Source organism: Orycteropus afer, unplaced genomic scaffold (assembly GCF_000298275.1).
Source record: "Orycteropus afer afer isolate SDZICR_OR568_19922 unplaced genomic scaffold, OryAfe1.0 scaffold00004, whole genome shotgun sequence".
Taxonomy (NCBI): domain Eukaryota; kingdom Metazoa; phylum Chordata; class Mammalia; order Tubulidentata; family Orycteropodidae; genus Orycteropus; species Orycteropus afer.
In genome coordinates, this window is record NW_006921591.1 from 20,058,165 (window position 1) to 20,086,005 (window position 27,841).

At 40.0% G+C, this 27,841-nt stretch overlaps 1 protein-coding gene across 1 annotated transcript in view; it reads right to left on the minus strand.

Annotated features, from left to right (window-relative positions):
• Positions 1-27,841, minus strand: part of CLASP1 (cytoplasmic linker associated protein 1) — a 416,010-nt gene that overhangs the window by 58,700 nt on the left and 329,469 nt on the right. The window contains exons 32-35 of the mRNA XM_042780565.1: positions 21,951-22,101; positions 16,673-16,919; positions 13,430-13,620; positions 5,247-5,375 (exon numbers count right to left, since the gene is read on the minus strand). Of these exons, the coding sequence (XP_042636499.1) occupies positions 5,247-5,375; positions 13,430-13,620; positions 16,673-16,919; positions 21,951-22,101 (718 nt within the window). The remainder of the gene's footprint in view (positions 1-5,246; positions 5,376-13,429; positions 13,621-16,672; positions 16,920-21,950; positions 22,102-27,841) is intronic.

Below are 27,841 nucleotides of genomic sequence, written 5' to 3' on the forward strand. Positions count from 1 at the left end.
GCAGAAGTTGATAAAATTCTTCAATTTCCTCCTCTTTGGCTTTGGTGGTTGGGGCATAAATTTGAATAATAGTCATATTAACAGGTCTTCCTTGTAGGCATATGGATATTATCCTATCACTGACAGCATTGTACTTCAGGACAAATCTTGAATCATCCTTTGTGATGATGAATGCCATGCCATTCCTCTTCAAACTGTCACTCCCGGCATAGTTGATCACATGGTTGTCTGATTCAAAATGGCAAAACCAGTCCATTTCAGCTCACTAATGCCAAGGATATCAATCTCTATGCATTCCATCCCATTTTTGACAACTTTCAATTTTCCTAGATTCATACTTCGTACATTACATGTTCCAATGATTAATGGACGTCTGTAGCTGTTTCTCTTCAATTTGAGTGGTGCCACATCAGCAAACTGAGGTCTCAAAAGCTTTACCTTATCCATATGAGTAAGGCTGGGTTTATTTAGATGCTGCAACTCTTTTCCAGTCCTATTTGAGAGCCTTCTAACCTAACTGGACTATTCATAAAGTTGTGCGGTCATGTATCAAACAGTGTTTACTTGCTCTTCATAAGGTTTTCCCTGGCCAATTCTTTGAGAATTGGACAGCCTCTTCCTTCTTCCTAGTCTGTGTCAGTCTGTAAGCTGGGCTGATACCTGTGGACCATGTGCATTCCACTGGGTTTGAAAGACCAGTGGCGCAGCCTCAAAACTCACAACAATACGTCACCATGGTCGGACAAACTGACAGACAAGTTTGTCTCCCTGTTGGAAACCTCTCGTACCACCCTTACCTGGGTCCCTGTGGCTGACTCCTCCTCTGTCCATATTCCTGGGTGTTTTAGTCCCCTTTCTCCCACTCTCCCACCCTGCTGCTTTGGGCGTGCCTGAGTTCCCTCTCCTCACCTGGATCCCTGCGGTTGACTGCTCCTCTGTCTGGGTTCCTGGCTTTTTATCCCATTTCTCCCGCCTTGCTGCTCTGGGCATGCCTGGGTTCTCTATCCTCACCTGAATCCCTGTAGCTGACGGCTCGTCTGTCCGGGTTCCTGGCTTTTTAATCCCCTTTCTCCCGTCCTGCTGCTTTGGGCATGTCTGAGTTCCCTTTCCTCACCTGGATCCCTGTGGCTGACTGCTCCTCTGTCCGGGTTCGTGGCTTTTTATCCCCTTTCTCCCACTCTCCCCTCCCCCGTTTCTTTGGGCATGCCTTAGTTCCCTCCCCTCACTTGGATCCCTGCTGCTTATATATACAGAAAAAGGGAAATTTATCTTAGGAAAATGGTTCACACACTTATAGAAGCTGGCAAATTCAAAGTTCTTGGATCAAACGTCAAGCTGGAGGCTTTTTCCGATTCACGCAGCTGCAGGGGCTGAGGAACTCAAGGTTGGTAGGCAGTACATTGGCTGTTGACTCCAACGAATGATGAATCCAAGATCTCCAGGCTAAATGGTGGATTGTTTGCTCACGGACGGTTGTAGGCAGCACAACAGAATCCTGATTCACAGAAGAGTATCTCTTTTCCCAGGATGTCAATAAATATACTGGAAGCAGACAACACCCCTAGGGAAACTCCCTTTCAACAAATTAGGTTCTCAAAACATATACATCTGATCCCATCATTGGAACAACCCACATCACAATGGCTTAAACCACACAGAATTGTGATCCAGCCAAGTTGACACACAGGTCCAACTATCATACCAGTTAATACTACTGTTATTCAAATTTACACACCAACCACCAAAGCCAAAGAAGAAATTGAAGATTTTTAGTAACTTCTGCAGTCTGAAATTGACTGAACATGCAATCAAGATGTGTTAATTATTACTGGTGAATGAATGCAAAAGTTGGAAACAAAAAAAAAAAAAAAATCACTGGTAGTCGGAAAATATAGCCTTGATGATAAAAATGATGCTGGAGATCACATGATAGAATTTTGCAAGACTTATGCCTTATTTACTGCAAATACCTTTTTTCAACAACACAAACAGTGGCTATACATGTTGACTTCACCAGATGAAATACACAGGAATCAGACTGACTGCAAGAGGTGATGGAGAAGCTCAATATCTTTAGCCAAAACAAGGCCAGGAGCTGACTATGGAACAGACCATCAACTGCTCATATATAAGTTCAAATTAAAGCTGAAGACAATTAAGTCCACAAGAGGCAAAATACATCCTTGGTTATATCCCTCCTGAATTTAGAGACCATCTAAAGAAAAGATTTGATGTATTGAATACCAATGACCAAAAACCAGAGAATTGTGGAATGACATCAAGAACATTATCCCTGAAGAAAGCAAAAGGTCATTAAAAAGAGAGAAAAGGAAGAAAAGACCAAAACAGATGTGAGAAAAGACTCTGAAACTTGCTCTTGAGCAAAAGAGTAGCTAAAGCAAATGGAAGAAATGACAAGATAAAAGAGCTGAACAGATTTCAAAGAGCAGCTCGAGAAGACAAAGTCAATTATTACAATGAAACGTGCAAAGACCTGGAGTTAGAGAACCAAAAGGAAGGAACACACTTGGCATTTGTCAAGCTGAAAGAACTGAGGAAAAAATTTAAGCCTTAAATTTCAATATTGAAAGATCCCATGGGCAATATGTTGAACGATGCAGAAAACATCAAAAGAAGATGGGGGGAATACACAGAGTCACTGTATCGAAAAGAATTGGTAGTGATCATCCATTTCAGGAGGTGGCATATGATCAAGAACCAATGGTACTGAAGGAAGAAGTCGAAGCTGCACTGAAGGAATTGGCCAAAAACAAGGCTCTGGGAATTGAAAGAATACCCACTGAGATGTTTCAACAAACGAATTCTGTGCTGGGGGCACTCACTTGGCTATGCCAAGAGATCTGGAAGACAGCTACCTGGCCAACTGAATAGAAGAGATCCATAACTGTACCTATTCCAAAAAAAGGTGATCCCACAGAATGTACAAATTATTGAACAATATCATTCATATCACATTCAAGTAAAATCTTCTGAAAATAATTAAAAAATGATTGCAACAGAATATAGACAGAGAACTTCCAGAAATGCAAGCTGGATTCAGAAAAGGACATGGAACGAGGGGTATCACAGCTGATGTCAGATGGATCTTGGGTCAAAGCAAAGAATACCAGAAAGATGTTTACTTGTGTTTTATTGACTATGCAAAGGCATTTGATTGTGTGGATCATAAAAAAATTGTGGATAACATTGAGAAGAATGGGAATTTCAGAACACTTAATTGTATTAGTAAGGAACCTGTACACAGACCAGGAGGCTCTTATTCGAACAGAACAAGCAGATGTCTCTGGTTTAAAATTAGGAAGGGAGTATGTCAGGGTTATATCTAGTCACCATACTTATTCAATCGGTACGCTGAGCAAATAATCCGAGAAGTTGGACTGTATGAAGAGGAACATGGCATCAGGATTGGAGGAAGGCTTATGAAGAACCTGAGTTCCCAGATGACACAATTTTCTTGCTGAAAGTAAGGATGACCTAGAGAAGTTACTGATGAAGATTAAAGACTACAGTTTGCAGTATGGATTACACTTCAATATAAAGAAAACAAAAATCCTCTCAACTGGACCAATAAGCAGCATCAGGATAAATGAAATAAAGATTTAAGTTGTCAAAGACTTCGTATTACTTGGTTCCACAATCAACACCAATGGAAGCAGCAGTCAAGACATCAAAAGATGTACTTCATTGGGGAAATCTGTTGCAAAAGACCTCTTTCAAGTGCTGAAGAACACAGATATCTCCTTGAAGACTAAGATGAATCTAATGGTATTTTCTATTGCTTCACATGCATGTAAGAGCTGAACAATGAATAAAGAAGATCAAAGAAAAGTTGATGCTTTTGAGTTGTGGTGTTGATGAAGAATGCTGAAAATACCATGGACTGCTAAAAGAACTAACAAATCTGTCCTGGAAGAAGTGCAGCCAGAATGCTCCTTGGAAGTGAGAATGGCCAGACTTCATCTCGTCTACTTTGGTCATGTTGTCAGAAGGGACCATTCTCTGGAGAAGGATGTCATGCTTGGTGAAGTGGAGGGTCAATGAAAGAGGGGAAAGGCCCTCAACAAGATGGATTGATATGGTGGCTGCTGTGATGGGCTCAGGTATAGTAGGGATCACGAGGCTGGCACAGGACTGGGCAGTGTTTCATTCTGTTGTACATAGGGTCCCTATGAGTTGGAGGTGACGGCACGTAAGTACGATATCCAGCTGTACACTCTCTGTAGGCCTCTAGATACTTAAAGGACTAGTGAGCTACAAGAGATGGAATGATTCAATAAGCAATCAAATGAGTACTTACTGAATGTCCAATGTTTGTAATGTGTATATAAAGGCACAGAAATATACCTTTTCCTGTTCTTCAATGGGCATTTGAGGTCACAGTGTCCAGAAAGTACAGGAGTGGCTTGCTAGCATGTTATGTTTAGGAGCAAGATAAAGAAGTACATGGCATGGCTACCTCCAATGATCTTTATCTGGCTGAGAAGAGCACACTGAAAGGGGAATGAGGAAATGGGAAGGAGGAAGACAAATACAGTGAAGTACCTACTGTGTGCCAAAGCACCGGGCTAGAAACTTACTGTGCTATCTCGTTTAATTCTCACAAGAGAGTCTGTGACAATATCTACCTTTATTTTACACGAGAAAACAGAAGCTCAGAAGATAAAATAACTTGTCCAACTATCTACAGCAAGGAAGCCCTGGTTCTAGATTGGCATGTGATTCCAAAGGCAATAATCAACAATCGATAATCATCTAAATACCAGAGGCAATGGCTGATCTGCTTATGCCAAAGCCATGGAGACAAGGGAGGCACCCGTGGGCCATATTTTCCTTCTATATTATGAGACGAGTTGAGTTCAAAAAGACATTTTCAGCAATCTTTAGATATGTATTACTGTCTTTTAAGCCTGCTATCCAATTTCCAAGAGCTCTGGTGGTGTAGTGGATAAGGCATTTGGCTGTCAACAAAAAAGTTAGGAGTTTGAATCCACCAGCCACTCCATGGGATAGAGATGAGGCAGTCTTCTTCTGTAAAGATTTACAGTCTCAAAAGCCCTATGGGACAGTTCTACTCTGTCCTGCAGGGTGACTATGAGTCAGAATTGACTCAATGGCAGTGGGTTTGTTTTTTGATTTTATCCAATTCCTAGTGCTTTCTCCCCACAACCAAATCAGATTGCCAAATCCAGCCTGTCTAGCACTCATGGGCCCCAGCCCTACCTTACCTCTTTATGGGAATCTTTGTGGGCTTCCAGAGTTTTCATGATTGTCAGCTCGGCGTAGTTTTTAAATCTTGCTGGCTGGTTTCTCAGGATTTCCCGTAAGACTCTCAACGCTAGTGCTCGGATCGAATGCTAGAGCAGAAGAGGAAAAGAAGGTATCAACAAACAATACTGGCCACAGCCTTTCACTAAACCAACCAATCAGCAGTGTCCAACTAGAGTAAGCCCTCAGTTCTGGGTCTCCCTGGCATCCTGCAGACTTCTCCACATAGGTAATACTATTTATGTGACAGAAATACTGTGTCATATGGTGACATTCTCAGGAGCCCACACCTAAAAGGGATTCAGTAAACATTTCTTGAGTGTACCTTGCACTCAGGATCCTACATCTAAGTTCATTACCAATCTCTTGGGGGATTTGCAAATTTCCTGAGACTTAGGTATGTAAATTGTTCTGTAAAATGTACAAAAAGACAGGTAGAAAGCACTTAAACATTTAATCAAATGGTCTGTAAGACTATGCATTCTCTGCTGTTCTTCTTGACCTTCTGAGTAATGATATCATAAGTGGGAGAATTTGTACAAGTACTCGAGTTGTCCAGGCTTGAGTCATGCATCTGGAAGAAAGCCACTCCAAACAGACTCCTAATCTCAACAAAAGAGAATAGAGTTTACACCAAACAGAGCCAAAGAGTACATCCTGATTCTTTGTCACTCATCTGTACAATTCACATATTAACACACCATTTTATCTGCCCTCTACATGACATCACTTCATCTCCTGACAGAGCCCAAACCAGGATAACTGCTGCACTAGCCAGTATTTTTTTTTTTTTTAAGTAATTTTTCTTTGTTGTTGAGTATACAGCAGAGCATACACCAATTTGACATTTTTTACAAGTACAATTCATTGACACTGATTACATTTTTCAAGTTGTACAATCATTCTCACCTTCCTTTCCTGAGTTTTTCTTCCCCTATTAACATAAATGTATCGCCCCTAAGTTTTGCATCTACTGTTCTGAGTTGCTTTTGTCAATGTGATCCTATATAATCCCCCCAAAAAACTGCTGTCTGAGTCAATTCTGACTCAAGGTGATCCTATAGGACAGAGTAGAATTACCCTATAGGGTAATTACAAGGCTATAATCTTTATGGTAAAGACTGCATCTTTCTCCTAAGGAGTGGCTGGTGGGTTTAAACCACTAACCCATCATTTAACAGCCAAGCACTTAACCACTGCTTCACCAGGGTTCCTTGATCCTATATAAACAGATCTTTAAAAAGCACAATACTTGAGGTAGACATTCTCTACAAGTTAATCCAAACTGTCATTCAGTTTTAAGAAGATGTCAGGGGATATTTTCGGTTTAAGGAATAAAGATTATTTCAGGGGAATAGTTTCAGGGGTTCATCCAGCCCCTGCGGGTTCCATAAGTCTGGAGTCTATAAGAATATGAAATCCTATTCTATATTTTTCCTCTTTTGATTAGGATTCTTCTACAGAAATTTCAATCAAAATGTTCAGTAATGGGAGCCAAGTACCACCCACTTCTTCTGGTCTCATGGCAGAAGAGGTAATAAATTTATTATAAGAACCAAGATGATAAAGTAGCACACGTATAAAAGGTGGACTTCTGTGCTGAGGCCAGGTGGCAACCAGAGGAGTCTGGCAGCATGTGGAGATGGTATGAGGCTCTGGGGCAGGCCTGGAGGACAGCCCTGGAATAGGCTGTGGTGGGTGGCCATGTCACAGGGCTGCTCACACTCCACCCTTCATAGCTGGGCCTCGACCCAATATGTAGGCACAGGGACAGACCCACTCAGATGCCCTGGGTGCCCAGCCAAGTGGTGTGGAAGGGAAGTACCCAGAAATGGGGCTAGGCCTTTCCTTCATGGTGGAGGAATTCCCCAAGACCACCCCCCACCCTGTCCCTGTGATGTGCCCCATGTGCCAAAAGCAACATCATCTGTCTAAACCTAGAGCTGCAAGCAGAGAATCACGTGTGTGCTGAAGATTTTCTATGTTCTCCGTGCTCCCAAGACACATGTGCTCTAATGACGCCGAGTTCTGCACTCATGTACTGAGCAGATGTGCCACTGGTGAGGACAGGGGTATGCCCCAGCTGAGCACAGGAAGGGCAGTGCAGGGAGTGGCAGATGAGAGGCATGTAGAACCTGGGAGGAAGTCTACAATGGAAAGACTTCCCTAGGAAGACAGGCAGCCCTCCTTGGTGCAGTTGGCAGGTGTGGTAAAAGGTCTGGTGGCCCCAAGGCAGAAGACAAAAGCAGGAAAGTGAATCTAACCCAGGCTTTCTAAGGATCCAGCGGCTAGAGATGTCCATCACAATGCCATGTCTCTGGCAGTCTCAGCAGGTGGCCAACAGGCCTGGTGTTGGTGGCTGAAGCTGGCCTAGTGGATGCTCTGCAGCAGCTGAGAAGTCATGCACTGGTGACTGCAGGAAGGGAAAGGAGATGGCATTATACTGCTACTGCTGGTTGTCCCAGAGTGGGCTCTGGGCAGGGAAGTCAGCAGATATGCTGAGCTATAGCAGCAGCACGCTCAGGGGGTCCTTTATTATCCAGACTGCAGATCAGGTGGACCATGCCATTGTTGCTGCAGTGAGAAGAGTCCAAGTTCACCAAGACCTTGGGGTCCAACTGAAGCATACTGGGAATGCTCTGCCACTTGTCCTCCTCTGATTTGTGCTTCCAGGTGCACACCAAGGGGACCGTGATGGGTAGGCCACGGAGGGCTACCATGATCCTATGGTACAGAGAGTGGTTGAAGACAGGTGAGCACATGTTGGCCGGGATGGCGTCCAGGAGGGGTTGGTAAGGTATTGTTGCTTGGTTGCTGGCACTGTGGGCAGTGGTGGTGTTGGCATGACCATGTCATTCTTGAGCTTCTTGAGAGTGATCTTGCACTTCCACAGAGTCTTTAGGGGATACCACTTGGAGGGATCTGTCAGGATGTCCAGAAGGCTCATCATCTTACTCAGGTTCTTTTCTCTGTCTTCGTTCTTGTTGATCTTGTTGATCACGCAGCACAGGGGCTTGATGTACTTGGACAACTGCTTCAGTTTGTCCAGGTACTGCTGCTTCTTGGCCTGGCTAAAGCCAGTCAGACTCATGAGCAAACTGGGGTTCACTGGGGTGTTCAGAGGTCTGGGTGAGGGGATGCTGATATTTTGAGGGGTATGTGTGTTGACTGGGCTCTGAGATGGCTAAAGTGAGGGGTTAGGCAGGAAGCTACTAGGACAGGGCCAGAGCTGATGTTGGAGTTGGGCTGTGAGCTGGGCTGGCCTGAATGCCTTGATAGCTGGGGAGGCAGAGGCAATTAGCCACACATTCCATATCCTTCTATTCCTGATGCTCCTTTTCTGTTGGTCCAAATGAATAGAAACTAATTGTTATGCCTTAGAGATAGCCACTTAAAAGTTTTTAAAACTCCAGGCACTATGCATGGAACCAAAAGACAGAACAGAAACAATGAATATACTTATAGGCCAATTATAATTATTATGTGATGTCCCATGAAGCCATGATTCTAAGCCTCCAAATCAAGGAACCAAACCTCATGAAGTGTTTGGTTGTATATAAGTATACTCAGTAGCTCTCTCTCTCCTCTTTTTTTTTTTTTTGGTAAATATCACATAGGAGCTCTGGTAGCGTAATGCCTAAGGCACTTGACTGCTAACCGGAAGGCTGGCGGTTCAAACCCACCAGCCACTCCTTGGAAGGTAGGTTGGGCAATCTACCTCCGTAGTGATACCACCTTGGAAACCCAAGGAGGGGTTGCTATGAGTCGGCTCCGACTCAATGCCACATAACACAACATCATCTACCACACAGCTTTTGACAATTTAACATTTTATAGGTGTATGACTTATTGACAGCAACTACATCAATCAGCTGTGCAATTCTACCCTTAATGTAATTTTTCCATTGTTGTTGTTAAGTGCCGTCGAGTCGTTTCCGACTCACAGCAACCCCATGCACAGCAGAACGAAACACTGCCCGATCCTGCGCCAGCCCCACAATCCCTGCTATCTTGAGGCCATCATTGCAGCCACCGTGTCAATCCATCTCGTTGAAGGCCTCCCCCTCTTTCGTCAACCCTCCACCCTACCAAGCATGACATCCTTCTCCAGGGAATGGTCCCTTCTCACAACATGACCAAAATAGGTGAGACGAAGTCTGGCCATTCTTGCTTCCAAGGAGCATTCTGGCTGCACTTCCTCCAGGACAGATCTGTTAGTTCTTTTAGCAGCCCATGGTACTTTCAGCATTCTTCGCCAGCACCACAACTCAAAAGCATCAACTCTTCTTCGGTCTTCCTTATTCATTGTCCAGCTCTCACATGCATACGAGGCGATTGGAAATATCATGGCTTGTGTCAGGCACACCTTAGTCCTCAAGGAGATATCCTTGCTCCTCAGCACTTGATACAGTTCCTTCGCAGTTGACTTTCCCAATGCTACACGTCGTCTAATGTCTTGACTGCTGCTTCTGTTAGCATCAATTGTAGAACCAAGCAACGTGAATTCTTTGACAACCTCAATCTTCTCTCCATTGATTGTGATGCTACTCATTGGTCCAGTTGTGAGGATTTTTGTTTTCTTTATATTGAGATGTAATCCATATTGCAGACTGCATTCTTCAACCTTCATCAGTAGGTGCCTTAAGTTTTTTCCATTACTATAAACTAAATTCAGTATTCTGTGAGCAATAAGGAGCTCTGGTAGCGCTGTGCCTAAAGCACCCGACTGCTAACCAGAAGGCTGGCGGTTCAAACCCATCTTACCAATAGTTAAGTCTTCCACTCCATACACACAAAACACTCCTTGGAAGGAAGATGGGGCAATCTACTTCCATAGTGATATTGCCTTGGAAACCCAAGGAGGGGGTCGCTATGAGTTGGGTCTGACTCAATGGCACACAACATGAGCAATAATCTCCTGTTTCCTCTTCCCTTCTGCCCCTGGTAACCACTAATAAATTTTGCTCTCTATACTTTTGCCTGTTCTTGTCTTTTTATGTAAGTGAGGTCATATAATACTTGTCATTTTGGGATTGACTTATTTTACATACCATAATATCATCCAGCTTTATCCATATTGTAGTGCGTATAAAGACTATTTCTCTTACTAGCTAAATATTATTTTAATGTATATATGTATATTTTGTTTATCCATTCATTTGTTGGTAGACATTTAGAAATTTCCCACTTCTGGGCTAATGTAAATAATAATGCAATGAACAATGGTGTGTAAGTATCTGTTTGAGTCTCTGCTTTCAAGCCTTTTGGATATATACCTAGGAGTGGAGTTGCCGGATCATAGATGATAGTTCAAGTTTTTTGAACAACTGCCACATTATTTTCTGCAATGGCCACACTGTTTTGAATTCTCAACAATAATGGATATGGGTTCCAATTTCCCCACATCCTTACCAACATTATTTATTTATTTTCCCCTTAGCCATCCTAGTGGGAGTAAAATGGTAGCTCACTGTGGTTTTGATTTTCAGCTCTCTGATAGCTAATGGCATTGAGCATCTTTTCATGTGTTTGGTGGCTATCTGAATATCCTCTTTGGTGAAATGTCTATTCAAGGCCTTTGCCCTTATTATGAATGGGTTATATGTCTTTTTGTTGTCAAAGTTTTATATATATTTTTGTTATTTGATTGTATTGTACATAGAGTTTCTGAAGATATTCTCCCAGTTGGTAGTTTGTCTTTTCATTGTGCTAAAATCTTTTGATGAACAAAAGTTTTTAATTCTTATGAGAGTCCGTGTATTTATTTTGTCTTTTTCTATTTGTGCTTTTGTTATTTATTAGAAATCCATTGTTGAAAGCTAGGTCCAATGGCATTGTCCCTGCATTTTCTTTTAAGAATTTTATGATTTTAGCTTCCACATTTATGACTTTAATCCATTTTGAATTTGTTTTTGTATATGATGTGGGGCATGGATCCTGTTTCATTTTTCTACATGTGGAAATCCAATTTTCTCAACACTGTTAAAGAGACTTTTTTTCTCCATTTAATGGACTTAGCACCTTGTTAAAAATCCATTGACCACAGATGTGTGGTTATTTCTGGACTCTCAATTCTACTTCATTGGTCTATTTATCTTTTGTTACACCAGTATCAGGCTGTTTTGATTACTGTATAGAATGTTTTAAGATCAGAAAGTACGAGTCTGCCTACTTTGTTCTTTTCTTTCAACATTACATTAGTTATTTGAGATCTCTTGTCATTCCATATAAATCTGAGGACTGGTTTCTCCATTTTTTTAAAGAAGGTTTTGGCATTCTGACTGTGATTGTTTTGAATCTACAGATTGCTTTCGGTAATACAGACATCTTACCAATAGTAAGTCTTCCACTCCATACACACAAAACATCTTTCCACTTATTTTTCTTTAATCTCTTTCACCAGTATTTTATAATTTTAATTATGTAAGTCTTTCACATCCCTGGTTAAATTTATTCTTAGGTATTTTATTCTCTTAGATGATATAATAAATGGAATCATTTCCCTTCCAGATTTGTCACTGCTGGTCTATAGAAATTCAACTGAGTTTTTGTCTCTTGATCTTGTACTCTGCAACTGTAATAAATTTTTCTATAAGCTCTAGAAGCTTTCTTGGAGAATCTTTGGGGGTTTTATATGTAAGATTGTATCATCTACAGATACAGGTAAATTTTTTCTTTTTGTTTTCCAATCTGGATACCTTTCATTTCCTTTTCTTGTCTTATTGCTCTGGCTAAGACTTCTAATACAATATTGAATAGATATGATGAGAGTGGGCACCATTGTCTTGTTCTGATTTCAAGAGGAAAGCTTTCAATCTTTCTCCATTGAGTAGAAGTTTGGAAATTTATATGTCCTAAATTATATTGAGGCATTTTCTTTCTATTTTAGTCTTCTTGAAAGTTTTCATCAAGAGAGGGTGTTGGATTTTATCAGATGCTTACTGCATTCACAGAGATGATCATGTAGTACTTTCCATTTGTTTTATTGATGTGGTATATTATGTTGGTTGATTTTCTAATGTTGAACCATCCCTGAATTCCCGGAATAAGTCTACTTATTCATGATGTATGACTCTTTTAATATTCTGCCCCAATGCTTTGTTTTAAGAAAAGATAATGCAGATCTTTTATCACCTTTCTTCTATCTTGACCTCTACTCTGAACTATTAATCCCAAACATTAGAAAGCAGTAAGAGTCACCATTATGTTCACTAGCCACCTCTCACCTGTCCTCCATTAAAGTCACCATTAATATTACCATGGGTGTGGCCTTTTATCACATGCTGTTTAATTTCCTGGCAATACTCTTGGTCTGCCCCTGTTTCTCACCACACATGCTCTATTTTTGTTTCTGCTAGTCTACACAAAAGCCAATACAAAGACACAGGTTTGTACTTCTAGAATTTAATTCTTAACATTCATTCTTGTCTTTGAATAAAACTGGGCAAATTCCATAGAACTCTGACTGGACTACTCCTTCCTTTAGAGAGATTTCCTTGGTGCCCCCTACATGCCCTGTGGCCTGTGCAGATGCCAAGTGTGTAACATTCCAATGTCACAGTGTGAAGAAGGTTTTTTAAATTAAAAAAAAAAAAATAACAAGTCACACTTCTGGAATCTGTCACTTGACTGGTTAAGATTACTAGAACTGTTAACATATGTAGGTATGAACTAATATGAAATTTCATGGAATGGAGCACTTAATAGGGTTTTTTAAAAATGAACTTTTCTATTTATCAATCACACATGAAACAAAAATAAAACTTCTAAGAAAAAAAAGTTTATCCAAAAAGGACCTAATCTATGCAAACAAAGTTGTAAGAAATTCTATATGTAACAAAGTAACATACAGGCACTTGTGTTCCTCAACTATGAAAACATGTGAAATTAATACAAGTTAAAGCTGTATCCCCTTCCCCAAACCCAACTACAGGTAGACATTGTATAATAAAGGAGGATGAGACCTCTTCTTGATCAAAACATTATTCTAATAGGTGCTCATAAAATATTTGTAAAATGAAATGTTTTAATGTAAACAGTAAGCACAATACAAGTGAAGCTGAAGCCAAACTCAATGATAAATGGATTATGTAGCTCTGCTACATGGAGAAGGGGAAATCTAAGCACAAAGAAAGCTCCTCACATCTTTGTCTCCAAGCGTCTCCAGTAGCAGAAGCAGGATAGTTTTGAAGTGCTCCTCCCAGACACCCAGGTTGTCTTCCCGGGTGATCTTGAGCAGTTCCAGCAGCGCTCCTTTCCGCTCCTCAACCCGCTCATTGTGGTTAGACAACTCTTTCAGAAGGTCTGCCACCAGGTCAGAATGGTCAATGGGTACTTGGAGGACAAACAAGACAGAAGTTAGGTGCTATGGAAAATCCCCACTGCAGATGGTCCCTCCACGGCATTCAGCATCTTCTCATTTATCTGCATGCCCCCCAGAGGCACTCTCTCTTTGACCATTGTTACTACACCCTTTATCCTGCTTTGTGGGCAGGCCTCACTCTTCCCACTCTAAGCAGATCATCTCACTAAATTAATTGTGAAATAGTGATGTTATACCAGATGTTACATATTTAATGTCTTGACCCTTCCTTACCATCTTTCACCCTCTATTTCAGACAAAGAGGAGAAAATGCTGGTCTCCTCCAAAACATCATCCTTGGCTGTCTTCTTTTCCCAATCTGTCCCCACTACCCCAGTTCTAAGCCAGGTCTGAGCTACTGGAACAGCCTCTTACCAGTATAAAATCCAACTCAAGTACATTTTCCTCATGGTTTTCCTCACTATTACCACTGATTAATATTCATTCATTCCCTTTTCTAATGTCAAGAGCTTAGTGACCAGCATAATAAGCAAGTATCAATCAAGGTGTTTGGACAAAACAAAGAAACATGCTTTTCTCAAGCTTAACTACTGCAGAAACTACCACAACTAACTCCGGAATTCTAATGAAGCAGAACTACTTAAGATATGCCTGAAAAATCATATGCCTTTCAGATGCAGAAAACAACAACTCAGAGGTGCCATTAATTAACACAGAGAGGACACTTTCTAACCTTACTTCTGGAGCGTCAGTATCACAACACAGTACTACTCTGAAAGGGCACAGAGAAAGCTGGGCCTTGACAGCAATCTCATCCTTAATGGATAGAATACATTCCTTAAGGCCCTTCAATATAGCCAGCACTAAATTAAGGGGTAAACAAACGCTATTTCATTTAAGTCACCTCTATGGGTCAGAGGTTGTCTATTCACAAACTGAAAAACTAAAAACTTGCCCAAGATCAATGACCTGCAGGGTCACGAACCATGGTTTATGTAGCAGAAAGCCATATCCTTTCTCTTTCCATGTTCTTTCAAGAGATCTCAAATTTCAATATTCACTTTAAATAGAATGAAAAAAAACCCAGACAAATCAGAGGTACCTACTCATTAAAACAAAACAAACCAGTTATATGAGCTACTCATTAGGAACCACTTAAATGTGTACTGGCTTATTTCTTTAGCCTATAAGATGGACAGCAAACACACAGTATATTTGAAATGTTAAAATACCAATTTCCCCCTTCCATACCACCTTTTTCTTTAGGCCTTTTAGTACAGTGGCTGGATAATAAATACTAACTGACTTTCTGATCACTATTCTACCTTAATTAAGACTAACAATGGATAAAATAAACCATGTACTGATTCTAGGACCTATGAAAAGGAACAGTCCACTTTTCCCAAGAAAGGTATAATGAACATGCCATAACAAGTCAAAATAAACACTACAGACCAGTGGCCTACTGTCCAGTACAGAGGCTGGGACCTCTAAAGTCACCTCGGCTCTCCAAAGACACTTCCAGGCACGAATCTTCTCAGGATTCTATAGCTACCTGACCCACTGACAAAGAGCTGAGCATTCTTCTCTGTGTTCCTCTGCTTTAGCCATTCCCTCAGAAGAATGCAAGCACATGAGAGTCTGTTCTTCCTGACAGGCCATGAGCTCTTGGAGGTAAGAGGCTGGTGTCTCATTTACCTCCCTGTCCTCAGCAAGTTACACACTTCATAGCACACAGCAGGCACTCAGTGAATGGTAACTGCTCGGGGTTCTAATTTAATTCTTCATTCAAAATTAAAAAACAAAAAGTTCCAGCAGCCTTGGAAATAAGACAGGTAAGTATAATAATAAAAAAAAAAAAACATTACTATTAGCTAAAAATAACCCAAAATATGTGAATATAACAGTGAGGTTAAAAAAAAAAAAAGAAGAAAAGAAAAAAGAGTTCCATGTTAAAACACCACCATACCAACAATATATATGTACTCATATGTTGCTCAATAATGAACACTAGTCTTAATACAGGAGTCAGAAAAAAGAAGAACTAGTTCTTGGCTCTGTCCCGTACCAGCTATGTTTGTCTGGGCAAGTAACTTAACCTTTCTGAACCTCAGTTTCTTAATCTGTAAAATGGGAATGATTCCTTTTACCTCAGTTAGGTTATACAGTGAAGCCTGTGAGAGCTGGAACTCTACAGGACTGTTTTTCTGAATCTCTTAAGTTTTCAACCTTTGACAGTCTTACATTTTTTTATCAATTTCTATTAGTGGAAAATATTTAAATTTTCCTTCTCTGATAAGTTTCTGCCTTACACTGGTTTGGCTTTTGCAGGCTTTTCTGTGTACGTTACAAACTTAGTTTAGCACATGGTAATGCAAACCAAAATCAAAGCAAATCCACTGGCATTGAGTCAATTCTAACTCATAGCAACCCATAGCATTTCCAAGGCTGTAAACCTTTATGGAAGTAGATGGCCTCATCTTTCTCTCACATAGTTGGTGGTTTTGAACTGCCAACCTTCTGGTTACCAGCCAAATGCCTTAACCACTTGTACCACCAGCATGCCTTATGGTACTGCAAGGGCTCAATAAATGTTAGATCCCTTCTATTCCAAGCACAATGCAGAAGTCAACATAAAGCAGTCCCAGTAAGACCTGGTTAAAACACTGGCGTGAGAGAAGAAGAAAATATTTCAGTAGTGCTTCAGGACTTCACTTCCATAACTCAACAGACTGGGAAAATATAGACCAGAGGCTGTACAAACTCAGAGCCATGTGCTGGCACTACTGACACCTTCAGATCTCTGTCCAGTCCTGGCTCCTCTATGAGCCTTCCCCAACCTAAACAGCTTTCCTCCACTGCACAGTTGTCACATGAGCAATTATACATGGCTTGTGTGATTATTTCATGACTGCTTCCCTTACTAGACTCTACAAGTTTTTGTTCCTGTGGTATATCCTCCATGCCTGGCACACAGTAGGGACTTAACAAATAGCTGTTGAACAAATGCCTAACCAGAACAGTGATTTCTGGAGGAGGACAATCAAGTAGAGAAAGACCAACCATCTCGCAGCTGTTCCATGTCGTCGTCAAACACAGCCTCCTTCAGGGCTGTCTTGTCATAGGTGTTGATGGTGTCCGAGTAGGGATAGGGATTGTACTCTCGCACTCGAGGCCCGGGGAAGGCTCGTGGAGGCTGGGTGTTGAGGAGAGAGGTCTTATTGTCTAGTGCTGTCCGGCTGCCCTCTACCACTTCACTGCCTCCTCGACCCTCAGTGGCGGGGGATGCAATTCCCCCATCACGTGACACCTGAAACACAGTAGACTGTCTGTCAGTCCCTCTTCAAGGCTTTTAACAAACTTTTCCTTCCAATTTTCTGAAACATTAGGAGAGCCAGAGATGTTGTACTTGAAATCTGGCCACTGACAAAAGGACAGTTATTGGTATTTTAATTTGTAAATATCTAATTAATAAGCTATCATAAAGCTGAAGATGCCTATAGTTTCATCTATTCATTCATTAGTTAACACATACAATCCATTTTAATTCAATTAATTTTTGTAATTTGGTAATTAATTTTACTCATCCTTTTTTTTCAGGGAATAGTGACAACTTCCTTTTCATGCGTCCTTCAAGGGTATGAATCAAATTCTAAAGCAGCCCTTGACAAGCAAAGGCTGTTAAGCCCTCACACACCCTATTCTTCAGGAGCCTCAGATGCCAGAAATGCAGCCAGTCAGTGCTGTCATGAATAAGCACTTTTTCTGTGAACAACAACAAGAAGTTCCCCAAATTGCCACCACAAAATTTAAAGTGGTCCTACTATCCACGAAGGAGCTCTTGTAGCATAGTGCAAACCAGAAGGCTGGCGGTTCAAACCCACCAGCCACTCTTCGGAAGGAAGATGGGACAATCTATTTCCGTAGTGATACGAAACCCAAGGAGGGGTCGCTATGAGTCAAGTCCGACTCGACGGCACATAACAACAACTATCCATGAATTCCTTTTGCATATTCCCACCAGTGGTGAGCCAGATAATGCTCAGGGATCTCTCACTGGAAAAATCAGTCCTTCCTAGGGACTATCCACTATCCTTTTCAATATTTTTCACTCTTATTGTTGTTGTTCTTATTTATGCTGGGTCAAAACCTACCTCCTTTGAAGGATACCAGTCAAATATCTAAGGGCAGGTCTTCAGTTTTTCTGAATCTTGCCTTCTACAAATTAAACCCCTAGTCCTCTGACTGGCCTATGTTTTGGTATTGATCCTCTTCACTCTCAAGGGTCTTCTTTTCTGAGAAAAACCTGCCTTTCTAGCTCCTTTGGAAGGGCAGTATTACCACACAGGAAGTGTGGGCTGGCTAATGGCAGAGGACAGAGCAATACTGTTACCCTCCTCATCACAGACACCAGGCAATTTAACAGTGGTGGGGACATTTTTGGGCAGCTAGGCCACCATGGTGATTCCCATGGCAAAATTTTTACTTGTGCTGCTGACAAGATACACTCGTCTCTTATTTCATGCTTATGTGTTTGTTTTTAACACGCCCCCCAAAAGATCCTATATTAAAATGTAGAAAGAATATATGGTATATGGATAAATATAAATGAAAGAAGAATGAAAAGGTACAAAAATCTTAACAGGAGTTTTCTCTAGGTGGAAGACAATTCACGGGTGATTTCAATTTATTTCTCTTTGTAACTGTCAAAAGTGAAACTGTATCATGATTGTAATAAGAAAAATCATTTCTAAAAGGAAAGATTTTAAAAACTTCAGACATTTTTAAAATAAGGCTGTTGTGTTGTTGTTGTTATGTGCCGTTAAGTCGGACCCGATTCAAAGCGACTCCTCCTTGGGTGTCCGAGGCAGTGTCACTACGGAAGGAGATTGCCCAACCTTCCTTCTGAGGAGTGGCTGGTGGGTTTGAACCGCCAGCCTTCTGGTTAGCAGTCAAGTGCCTTAGGCACTATGCTACCAGAGCTCCTAAAAATAAGGCTAATTCACCCTAATTCTAATCATTTTTAATATCAACAAGAAAATTTTACTTTGTATACTACCTCAAATCTTTGTATGTATCTACTCTGTATACAGTGGGAATAACAGTGTACACACTATCTTATATATTGCTTTCCTCACAGCATAAGCATTTGCCACGTAAATGAGTTTTTGTAACCATGTTTAAGCATACCATTTTCTACCTGCTACTGCTTCTCTTTTTTGCTATTATAGATAATGCTGAAATAAATTATTAATGTAAAGAACGTATTTTTTTTTTCTTTTTGCTGAATTATTTAGTTCACATAGAATGGCAGCAATTAGAATATTAGGTAAAGGATATAATCACTTGTGATAAAATATAATTTAACTGATTTTCCAAATAGTTCTTGCCCTTCCACCAAGATTATACTAATTCCTCAAAACCTTCCTAGCAATACATGCTATAATTTCCACTTAAAACAAAGCAGAACAATTTAGAAGTAAGTGCAACCTCAGATATATGCACATTGTATTTCTGCAGCTATTCGTAAGGTTTCTGCTTTTGTCCATGTTCATACTGGATCCAATGTTCATCCTTATTGATGTCCATCTTATTAGACTGAGTCTATTCTTGAAACTTAAAAATAGATATACTGGCGCTGGAGTCTGTCATATTTAATACATTTTATATCTACCTTGGCCTATTATTAAAAAATTTGTAATCTTCTTGTCCCATGGTAACTCTGAAGCTTTTCCTGCCTTGTTTTCATAGCTTTCTCCCTATCAAACTTCACTCCTTTCACCTTTCAGCAGTTTTTTATGATTTGGAAATAACCTAAATGTTAAAAACAGGGACACTAGGAACATGACTATGATACATCCATCTGATGAATTATCACACAGACATAAAAAAGATTCTATAAAATAAAAATGACAGGGAAAAGCGTCCATATCTTATGCTAAACAAGATGCACATAATACTGTCATTATTATTAAAAAAACACCTACCTCTAAACTTATATATGTATAAAATCAAACCCATTCCACTGAATCAATTTTAACTCATAGGGACCCAGTATGACAGAGCAGATCTGCCTTCCATAGGGTTTCCAAGGTCATAAATCTTTATGAACAGAGTGCCACACCTTTCTCCTGCAGAGCAGCTTATTGGTTTGAATTGCCAACATCTCAGTCAGCAGCTGAGTGCTTAACCACTATGCCACCAGAGCTCCTTGTTGTTGTATTTATACATGTGTACATGTATGTGTTTTTATACATGTATAAATACACATAAATAAAACAATAGAAAAACAAAATGTTAATGACAGTTATCTCTAGAGATGCCAAGTAGTGATTTGTTTCCCCATTTTCTGCATTCTCTGTAGGTGCTGGGTATATATCACATGCATAATTGGGAAAAAGAACCACTCATGTCTACTTTTGCCTGGGGTCGCCATTCTTCCTGGTAGTACTTCTGTTTCTCTAGTCAGGTTTTCTGTTTCTCACAAAGACTGAAACCATTCTTACTCTCTCCACCAGCACCAAGATTCACTTTTCCAAGTACAGACTTTTTCCATTGCCCAGAGAAAAAGCAGGAGCTGTCACTGGGAACTCCCCTAAATTTCCATTCCCAAAGCTACCCATCCTCCTTCCTATCTAAAGCCAATCACTCCAGCTGTGTCCAAATCTCATACTCTCCCACACCTCCTAAGGACTTATGTCCTCCAATTATTCTCTCTCCCCATTGCATACTCAACATTTTCTCTCAACTGGCTTCCATTCATCTCCTTTCAGTTTCTCACTGAGTCCCTCAAGTGACTGTAACCTGGCTTCCCCTATTTACTCTCCACTAAACTATTTTCACAAAATCCAGTGCACCACTGAAAGAAATGAAACTGGGAAAATGTCAACAGTGCCTATGTGTGAAGTTCATTTAAGAAGAAAAATGTAGAACTCCAAGCAGTGGGCCCATTCTCAAGAGAAAGTGCTTAGCTTTGCATTAAAACATTGGTAAATAAATGTATATTTTATATATTTTGGGTACAAACACAATATTCAATGTAGGTAGGAAAAAAAAAATCCAGTGTAGCCCTTTGTACTATCTCATCTGCTCACTTCTACAATATGGTACCCTTTTAGCTACACTGTACTTCTTGAAACATTACTAACCCCTTCTATGATACCACACTATCCTGGTTTTCCTTCTATCACCTCTGGCTTTTCTTCTGATTTCTTTTCCTCTGTGTGTCCCTTAGTGAGCTGTTCCTTAGGATTCTGTTCTTACCCTTCACCTTCTTCTTCAGTAACCACTAGGAAACTATATGCCTCTCAAATCTCTATCTCCACCCCAAACTGCTGGCCCAAATTCCAGATCTAATGGATATAGGTGTTTGGCAAGTCCACAGATGCTAAGATTTGCATATAATGAAAACATTATCTTCCGAAGGGGTTTTAAACACGTACATTTTTCTCCTTCTAGGATATAATCTCATTGAATCTCACTCACCACTGACTACCCAATAGCAATGGTCAGAGACTTCTCTGACTCTTCGGCTTCTCCCCTATACACCCCATTTCTTCCAAAACCATTGTCCATCCCATAGTGACAGCATCTTCCCTGCTTAAAAACCTTCCAAGACTGTCCAGTGTCCCAGAGGCAATGTCAACAAATTAGTAGCAAAACTCAAGTTCCTTCAGTTTAGAAGTAAAGTCATCTCTCCTGAAGATTCTTCCTAAGTGTCATGGGTAGCTGGCAGATATCCTAGATACCCACAAAACCACATATCCACTGCCACTTGGGCTTGACCACACCCACTGCCCCATAATTGTACATTGACTTGTTTGCCTCTTCCACAAGACTGGAGCTCCCAGACAGCTATGGTGGTATGTAGTTCAGGTTCATCATTGTTACCACATCATAAATAAAAATGAAAACAAATTGAGAAAAAAGTATTTAATACTCTTCACAAAAATAGCTCAGGGCCACGCTTTCAAAATTTTGTAAAATTGCTTTATCCATTATCATAGAATCAATTTCAACTCCTAGTGATCCTACAGGACAAAAAACTGCCCCATAGAGTTTTAGAGGCAGTAAATCTCTATGGAAGCAGACTGCTAACTCTTTCACCCGCAGAATGGCTAGTGGGTTTGAACCACTGACCTTCTGGTTAGCATCAAGCACTTTAACCACTGTGCCACCAGGGCTCCAAAATTTTGAGCCTCTAAACATAATACCATTCTAACTACAGAGCACAAAGCATGATGAAATTCAATAATCAGTAATTACAGTAGTCAGTGTTTAAAAGAATCTCTAATTGTCATTTAACTGATACATAGTTCTCTATTAGCCTGGGGATACTTACAATATCACAGTCCTTTTTTCCATCTCGTTTAATTGGCTCATTCAGATCTTCTTGGCTTCGAAAACTAAACTTTTCAATGGCTTCTGTAACTCCACGCAGAGAACTATAGATTTCTTCAGAGTTCAAGTTCTCTGTATCATAGTCCAGCATGCTAAAGATAAAAAGCATTTTATTTCTTAAATTGAAGTTTGGGCATATATTTACAGTTTTGTTTCTTTAGGTGATTTAGAATGAAAAGGAGACATCTTTTGTTAGTGTACCACCATTAAATTATACATCTTTTTTGGTAAAATCTGGTTCCAAACACATTACATCATCAATCAATAAGAAATCAGCTGGAAACAACAATAATCACAAGAATGCAAGAACTCAAGAGTGACAATTAGTGACACAAGGTAATGAAAGTGGAAAAATAACTTTCATATCTTGAAGATGGAAAAAAGCAGTGTGGTTGTTACTGGTCTCAAATGTACAAACTTAAATTAAGAGGAATGGGCACTTCAAAATAAAGCTAGTATTACAAAGAAATTCCAGAGGAACAAAAGCAAAAGACCTCACGAGACTGAGTTAGGAGGCAATGCTATGCTTACCACTAACAGAAACTTATAAAATAAAACTCTATGATTCATTCAGATTTACCCTGACAATGGGTTCCTAATTCTATGTCATCTAACCCAGGAGAACTTGTACATATCTCATGTACTGAACATATCTGACTTTTCTAGATACATCTATCTTAAGTTTTATGATTAAAACAGATCTTACAAAGATGAATCATGCTCCTGGATAGATCAATGAAAACACTTCAAAAAGCAAGAAATATTTATCCTTCAAGGAAAAGCGATGTCAACTACAGTCCTTTTGGATGTTTAGCAAAGCAAAACACAAAATGATGTAAAAAATTCTAAATTGTCTTCTGGTGTAACCCAATGTGGCTATGAGTAGCACTAAGATGCTTGAAAAGTGGACTGAAACAGAGGCACCTAAAAACAAAACAACTATTTGCTGTCCCTCACAGAAAATACTGAAGGAAAAGCATGAGATGGATATACCAGTAAAAAGACAGCAAAAGTTGAAGCAACAGACAAACCAAGGGCAAGTCAAAAAAATGTGATTTAGCTTAAATATCACTTTTTTCAAGAAAGTATTCAAGAAGAAATAAGAAAGCCACGGCTCTACTAGGTAGTGTCAGGGATACTCTAGGAATTCCTGATTGTAAATAAGTAAGCATATAACATTTTTGTGGCCCAAAGAAAAGTGATCTCTCTATTCTTCAAAAGAGAAAATGCTGAAGAAACTAGGTGCCCACTGGTGAGAACCCTTTTCTAAAGGTAATAAAATCAATCTCATAGGAATAAGATGCAGTTTCCTGTACTTAAAAACCAGTAACACTTACTCCCCTTTCTTCTTCTTTTTTTTTTTTTTTTAAAGTTTGGACTGAACACCACGACAAGATCTAGACAGGTCTCACTTGAGGTAGCCAGACTTCTACTGGCTTGAGGTTGCAATGATCCAGGTGTTTTCTAAAGCAGTTTAGGTTCTGCTTGAGCATAGGATCTGAACTCACTCTCAGAGATGAAAACTATCTACCATCTCTGAGAGAATTAAAAAATTACAAAAATGGCCCAGGTAGATTCCTTTATTCTTACCTGATGAAAGAAAGGAAATACACACCCCCAACTGTACCTGGAGAGTTCACAAAAATACACACCAACTCAAAGACTGGTTCTGGCATCAAATGAAAAAGAAATGTGAACCCTGAACATGTTTACAGCTGAAATTTCATGTATATACTGACAGGAGGTGGACTAAAAATTTGAACACAATTCAAGACTTCAATCTCTTCTGAGTTCACAAGGTTGTCTGTCTATGAGGCAGTCCAAAGGCAATATCCCTTTTATGTGAAGAAAGCATGACTGAAGAGCAAGGTGTCCCTGTCTTTCTTCTCTGAAAACACCACAATACTAGCTTTATGTATGAACAAAGGCATTTATACATCTGGCCAGTACGCTATTGTTTATATATAAGGACTAAGTATGGTTCAAACAAAAAAAAATATATACAAGATGTTAAAAATACCTGAAAATATTTTAAATCATAACAACCAAAAATAATAGCATAGCCCATGCAGAAACAAAAACAACAAACTGGAAGAATGACAGAATGGACAAAAAGAAGTCTGGCAGAATGTTCAACTTTTGAAGGGATGTCACAATATTATTTTCCATATGTCGCTCTAAAAAATATTAGTGTTCAGATAATTCACTTCATTATTCTTAACCTGAACATACTTAAAATATTTCATTTTGGTTTGTATAACTTTACTAGTAGCCTCTTTTTAAAATAAGAAAATAAAATATCCTGCCTGTTACTGTTCCTTATTCTTACTCAAACTTCCCATTTAGGAAGTACTATGTGTACAACCAAGCACAATCTGTGGTGCCACTTCTTTTAGACTTACTAGCTTGAGATCTGAAGTATTTCCTTGGTACTAAGCTAATACTGTGAGCTCCAGGTGAGAGACATAGGTGTTTCCCTCTAACAGGAAACAGACAGTGCTACTATTTTTATGTTTTGGCTTGATTTATCTTTTGTTAGAATCAACACCTACAGAACCCTCATTTTACACAGAAAAGAGGGAATTCACACAAATGCCATAATCCAGGGTGTCGCAGACAACAGTGTCATGACAAGCCATGTATAAGAGCAGGTGAGAGGGACTCAGCCGCTTTACTTAGAAGAGATGTAGTTAGATAAGCCCCAACCTTTCATCTGCCTAGTAGTCTGTCTTGTCACAAAGCCCAGTACCTGCCTGGTAAAGTCCCTGGGTCATGGATGCAGAGGTATGTGGGGCCAAGTCTCCAAAGAAAGAAAAACTAAAACAGGAATGTGCTGAGGTTTCTTCCTTGCCATTTTATAGGAAAGAGATCATAGGTATAGAATAAATGTTGCTTGTTATAAAGTCAGTAGTATTTTGGCATAGTGCAAGAGACAGACATGGAGTTCCTTAGTTTTATGTAATGACAGCTTTTCTAAATTTAAAAATATCTAGTCAACTCTCTCTCCTATGGTTAACAGAAGCCACAAGTATTTATTAAGCATTGTCTATTAGATGAGTTATATCAACAAATTTAAGTGTGAGTGCATTTGAAAGATGATTCTAGAAACAGGATGTCCTCTGGAGGGTGAGTATTGATGGATGGGTGGGAAGACTAGTTGGGGTGAGCTTGTGTCCCTGACGGCATACAAGTGAGTATACTGGAAGACATTTAAACTGAGCTTATATTCTGAAGCAATGCTACCTTTCAAAAAAGGCAACGACATGGTATATTAACATTAAAGATAGTAATCATCTCATTGACTGCTTGCCCTAAACACTGTATCTGTAGAAACATTCATTTTAGGGTTTTCTGTAGACTTTGGGATTCTCTGTACAACTTTTAGAGATCTATGAGTTTCAACAGAAAGATATTTAGTTGACTCGTTTAGTTATGCTATGTTGAGGATACAAAACTAGGAATGCAAATCTCCTACATAAAAGCTTCCTATGAAGCATTTAAAATATCACACTTTATTTACCCTTGTCCTACCAGAGCATGCATGTTCAGCTTAATGGTACTGTCTGCATTCTGAGTATGTAAGCTCAGGTTCTCTGGGCTTTGGACCTCAAGCAAAAGCACTCAAAAGGTCCTCAAATGGGTATCTGCTTGAGCATGTACATGGAGCCTTCTTTATACCACAGATTTATCATCTGTCTAAACAGCTGAGGGAAGCCCTACCTCTCCTTCTAGACTCATAGCTTAATCATGTTCAACCAGTGGCCATAAGCTTCACTCAGAACTTTGAAGGTGACTTGTATGGTCATTGACGGCTCTCTTGCCTACCAGCAGGGCACCTTTAGTGAGATGCAACAAGGAATGCACTTCTCAGAGTTTCCTTTCTGGATCTGTGCTTTCTGACTGTCACTACATGGTAGCACATGATGAAAGAAGTCAGTCCATATGATGGATAGCTATGTGTGGTTTGGGAAAGAACAGGTCTCATTTGTTTCATAGTGGGAATGCCTTGTAGATCTAAGAAAAATGGTCAGAAAGTAGTGTCCACTGTCACCTGCTTCGATTTCACAGGTGAACTAGTCAATAAGCATTTTCTAAGCAATTGCTGGAGCTGAGCACTGCACTGGGCTGAGAGGTTCCCAATAGCAGAAGTTGATGGATTCTGATCAGCTGATGAAATGGTCAGCTGTTGTTCTGACATACAGGAGCCATATTTGTGAGATTCAACAAAGATCTACATACATTCTCATCAAAATTCTACTCCTGCCAGTCTAAGCAGGGGTAACACTGGAGGCAGCTGAGAGGCTTTTTAAAAGAACTGAGACGACCTTGGAAATGCAATAATATTGTGACACCTCAGACAACTATAACAGGTAGCATGTTACCTGGGAGAGTAAGAGCGCCTGAGAGTCTTGTGGGAGGGAGCGGTGGGGATTGAGTTAGGCTGAGAAAAGGGAGGTGGGTGCTTCGATAACCCATCGGCACTCCAACCCCATAACCGACTGCAGTGATCAGAAGAGGAAAGTCAGAAAGAGAAACAAAAAAGGCAAAGGGGAAGGGGAAAGGGTAAAAAGACACTATATATTCAAGTGTCTTAGTGGCTCCTCTTTCCTTGAGAAAGTTCTATCAAAATTAATTGGAGCAAAATTAACTACTTTACCATACAGAGAAAATAAACAAATTTTGTTTTACAATTTGTTTCTCAGTAAGACTGTTTTATTCTTTCCACTCTCAAGGATGGGATGCATTCAATTTTTAAAACCATATGAGATTTGCAGTGTGTGTATACACGTGTATGTGTTTGAGGAAGGGCATTATAAGCACTTACACAAGAAAATATGGATACTGTTTCAGATAACTCATCAATTATTTTATGAAGAACCAAAGAAGGAATTATGAGGTCTTAATTTGAAAGTGACCAGAGGTAGTACAATAGGGAAAGAGTTAGAAAATTTGCTATTCTGACTAAAGCACTCAAGCATGGAAGGGATCGTGTGTTCTTCGAAGCTGGAATCCAATCAAATGGCATTCTGAGGCTGCTACAAGGGGTTTCTTTCTGAGAGAACAAGAGCACAACTAACTAGAGGGCTAGAACATTAAGTTTCAGCTGGCCAGCTCAGAATAGAAGTAATAAAAAATCTAATTCCTCTGTTTCTACCACTTAACATGAAAATTAAATTTCACTGAAGAATGTAGGCATTCCTGTTCAATTCACAAACGTCACTAGGCTATCTGGGCTTGCAGAGGCCCTGGCAAAAAGTTCTAACAGTTCAAAAGAACTGAGCCTGAGAGGCTAAAAAAAGGGGGAACTGAACTGGCTGGAATCATGACATGAGGCCATAGGGCTGAGACTACAAATGTTACTACAGAGTAACCCTGCTCACTGTTAAGTCCCTTCAGGTATTATGTACAAAGCTAGTTAGTCACCCTGAGGACAGTTATGGCCTCTATTTTGTAAGGAAATTGAGATGTGGAAATAACAGGTCACCGAGGAATAGAAGGATCTAAAGGCTTTCTAAGTCACACATGGAGTCAGGGTAGAGGTCCAAGAAGAATATGGGTAACTATTGCAGGCTGGAGCTCTGCAAAAGGGTCAAGAGACAAAGCATATGCTCCAGCACCTGCTCACAGTTAATCTCACTCTGATTCGGTGTGGATACTGCTGGTCTGTGGATGGATGAAATGAAAATCCTACCTATATAATTACTTCTTTTGCTAGGGACACAGATTATCTATCCAGTTACATGTTTGCCAAGAATGTACAACAGACAAGAGTAAGAACTGCATATACTTTTTTTTTTTTAAAAAAGGGAATGGATTTCAAGTATTTTTCTA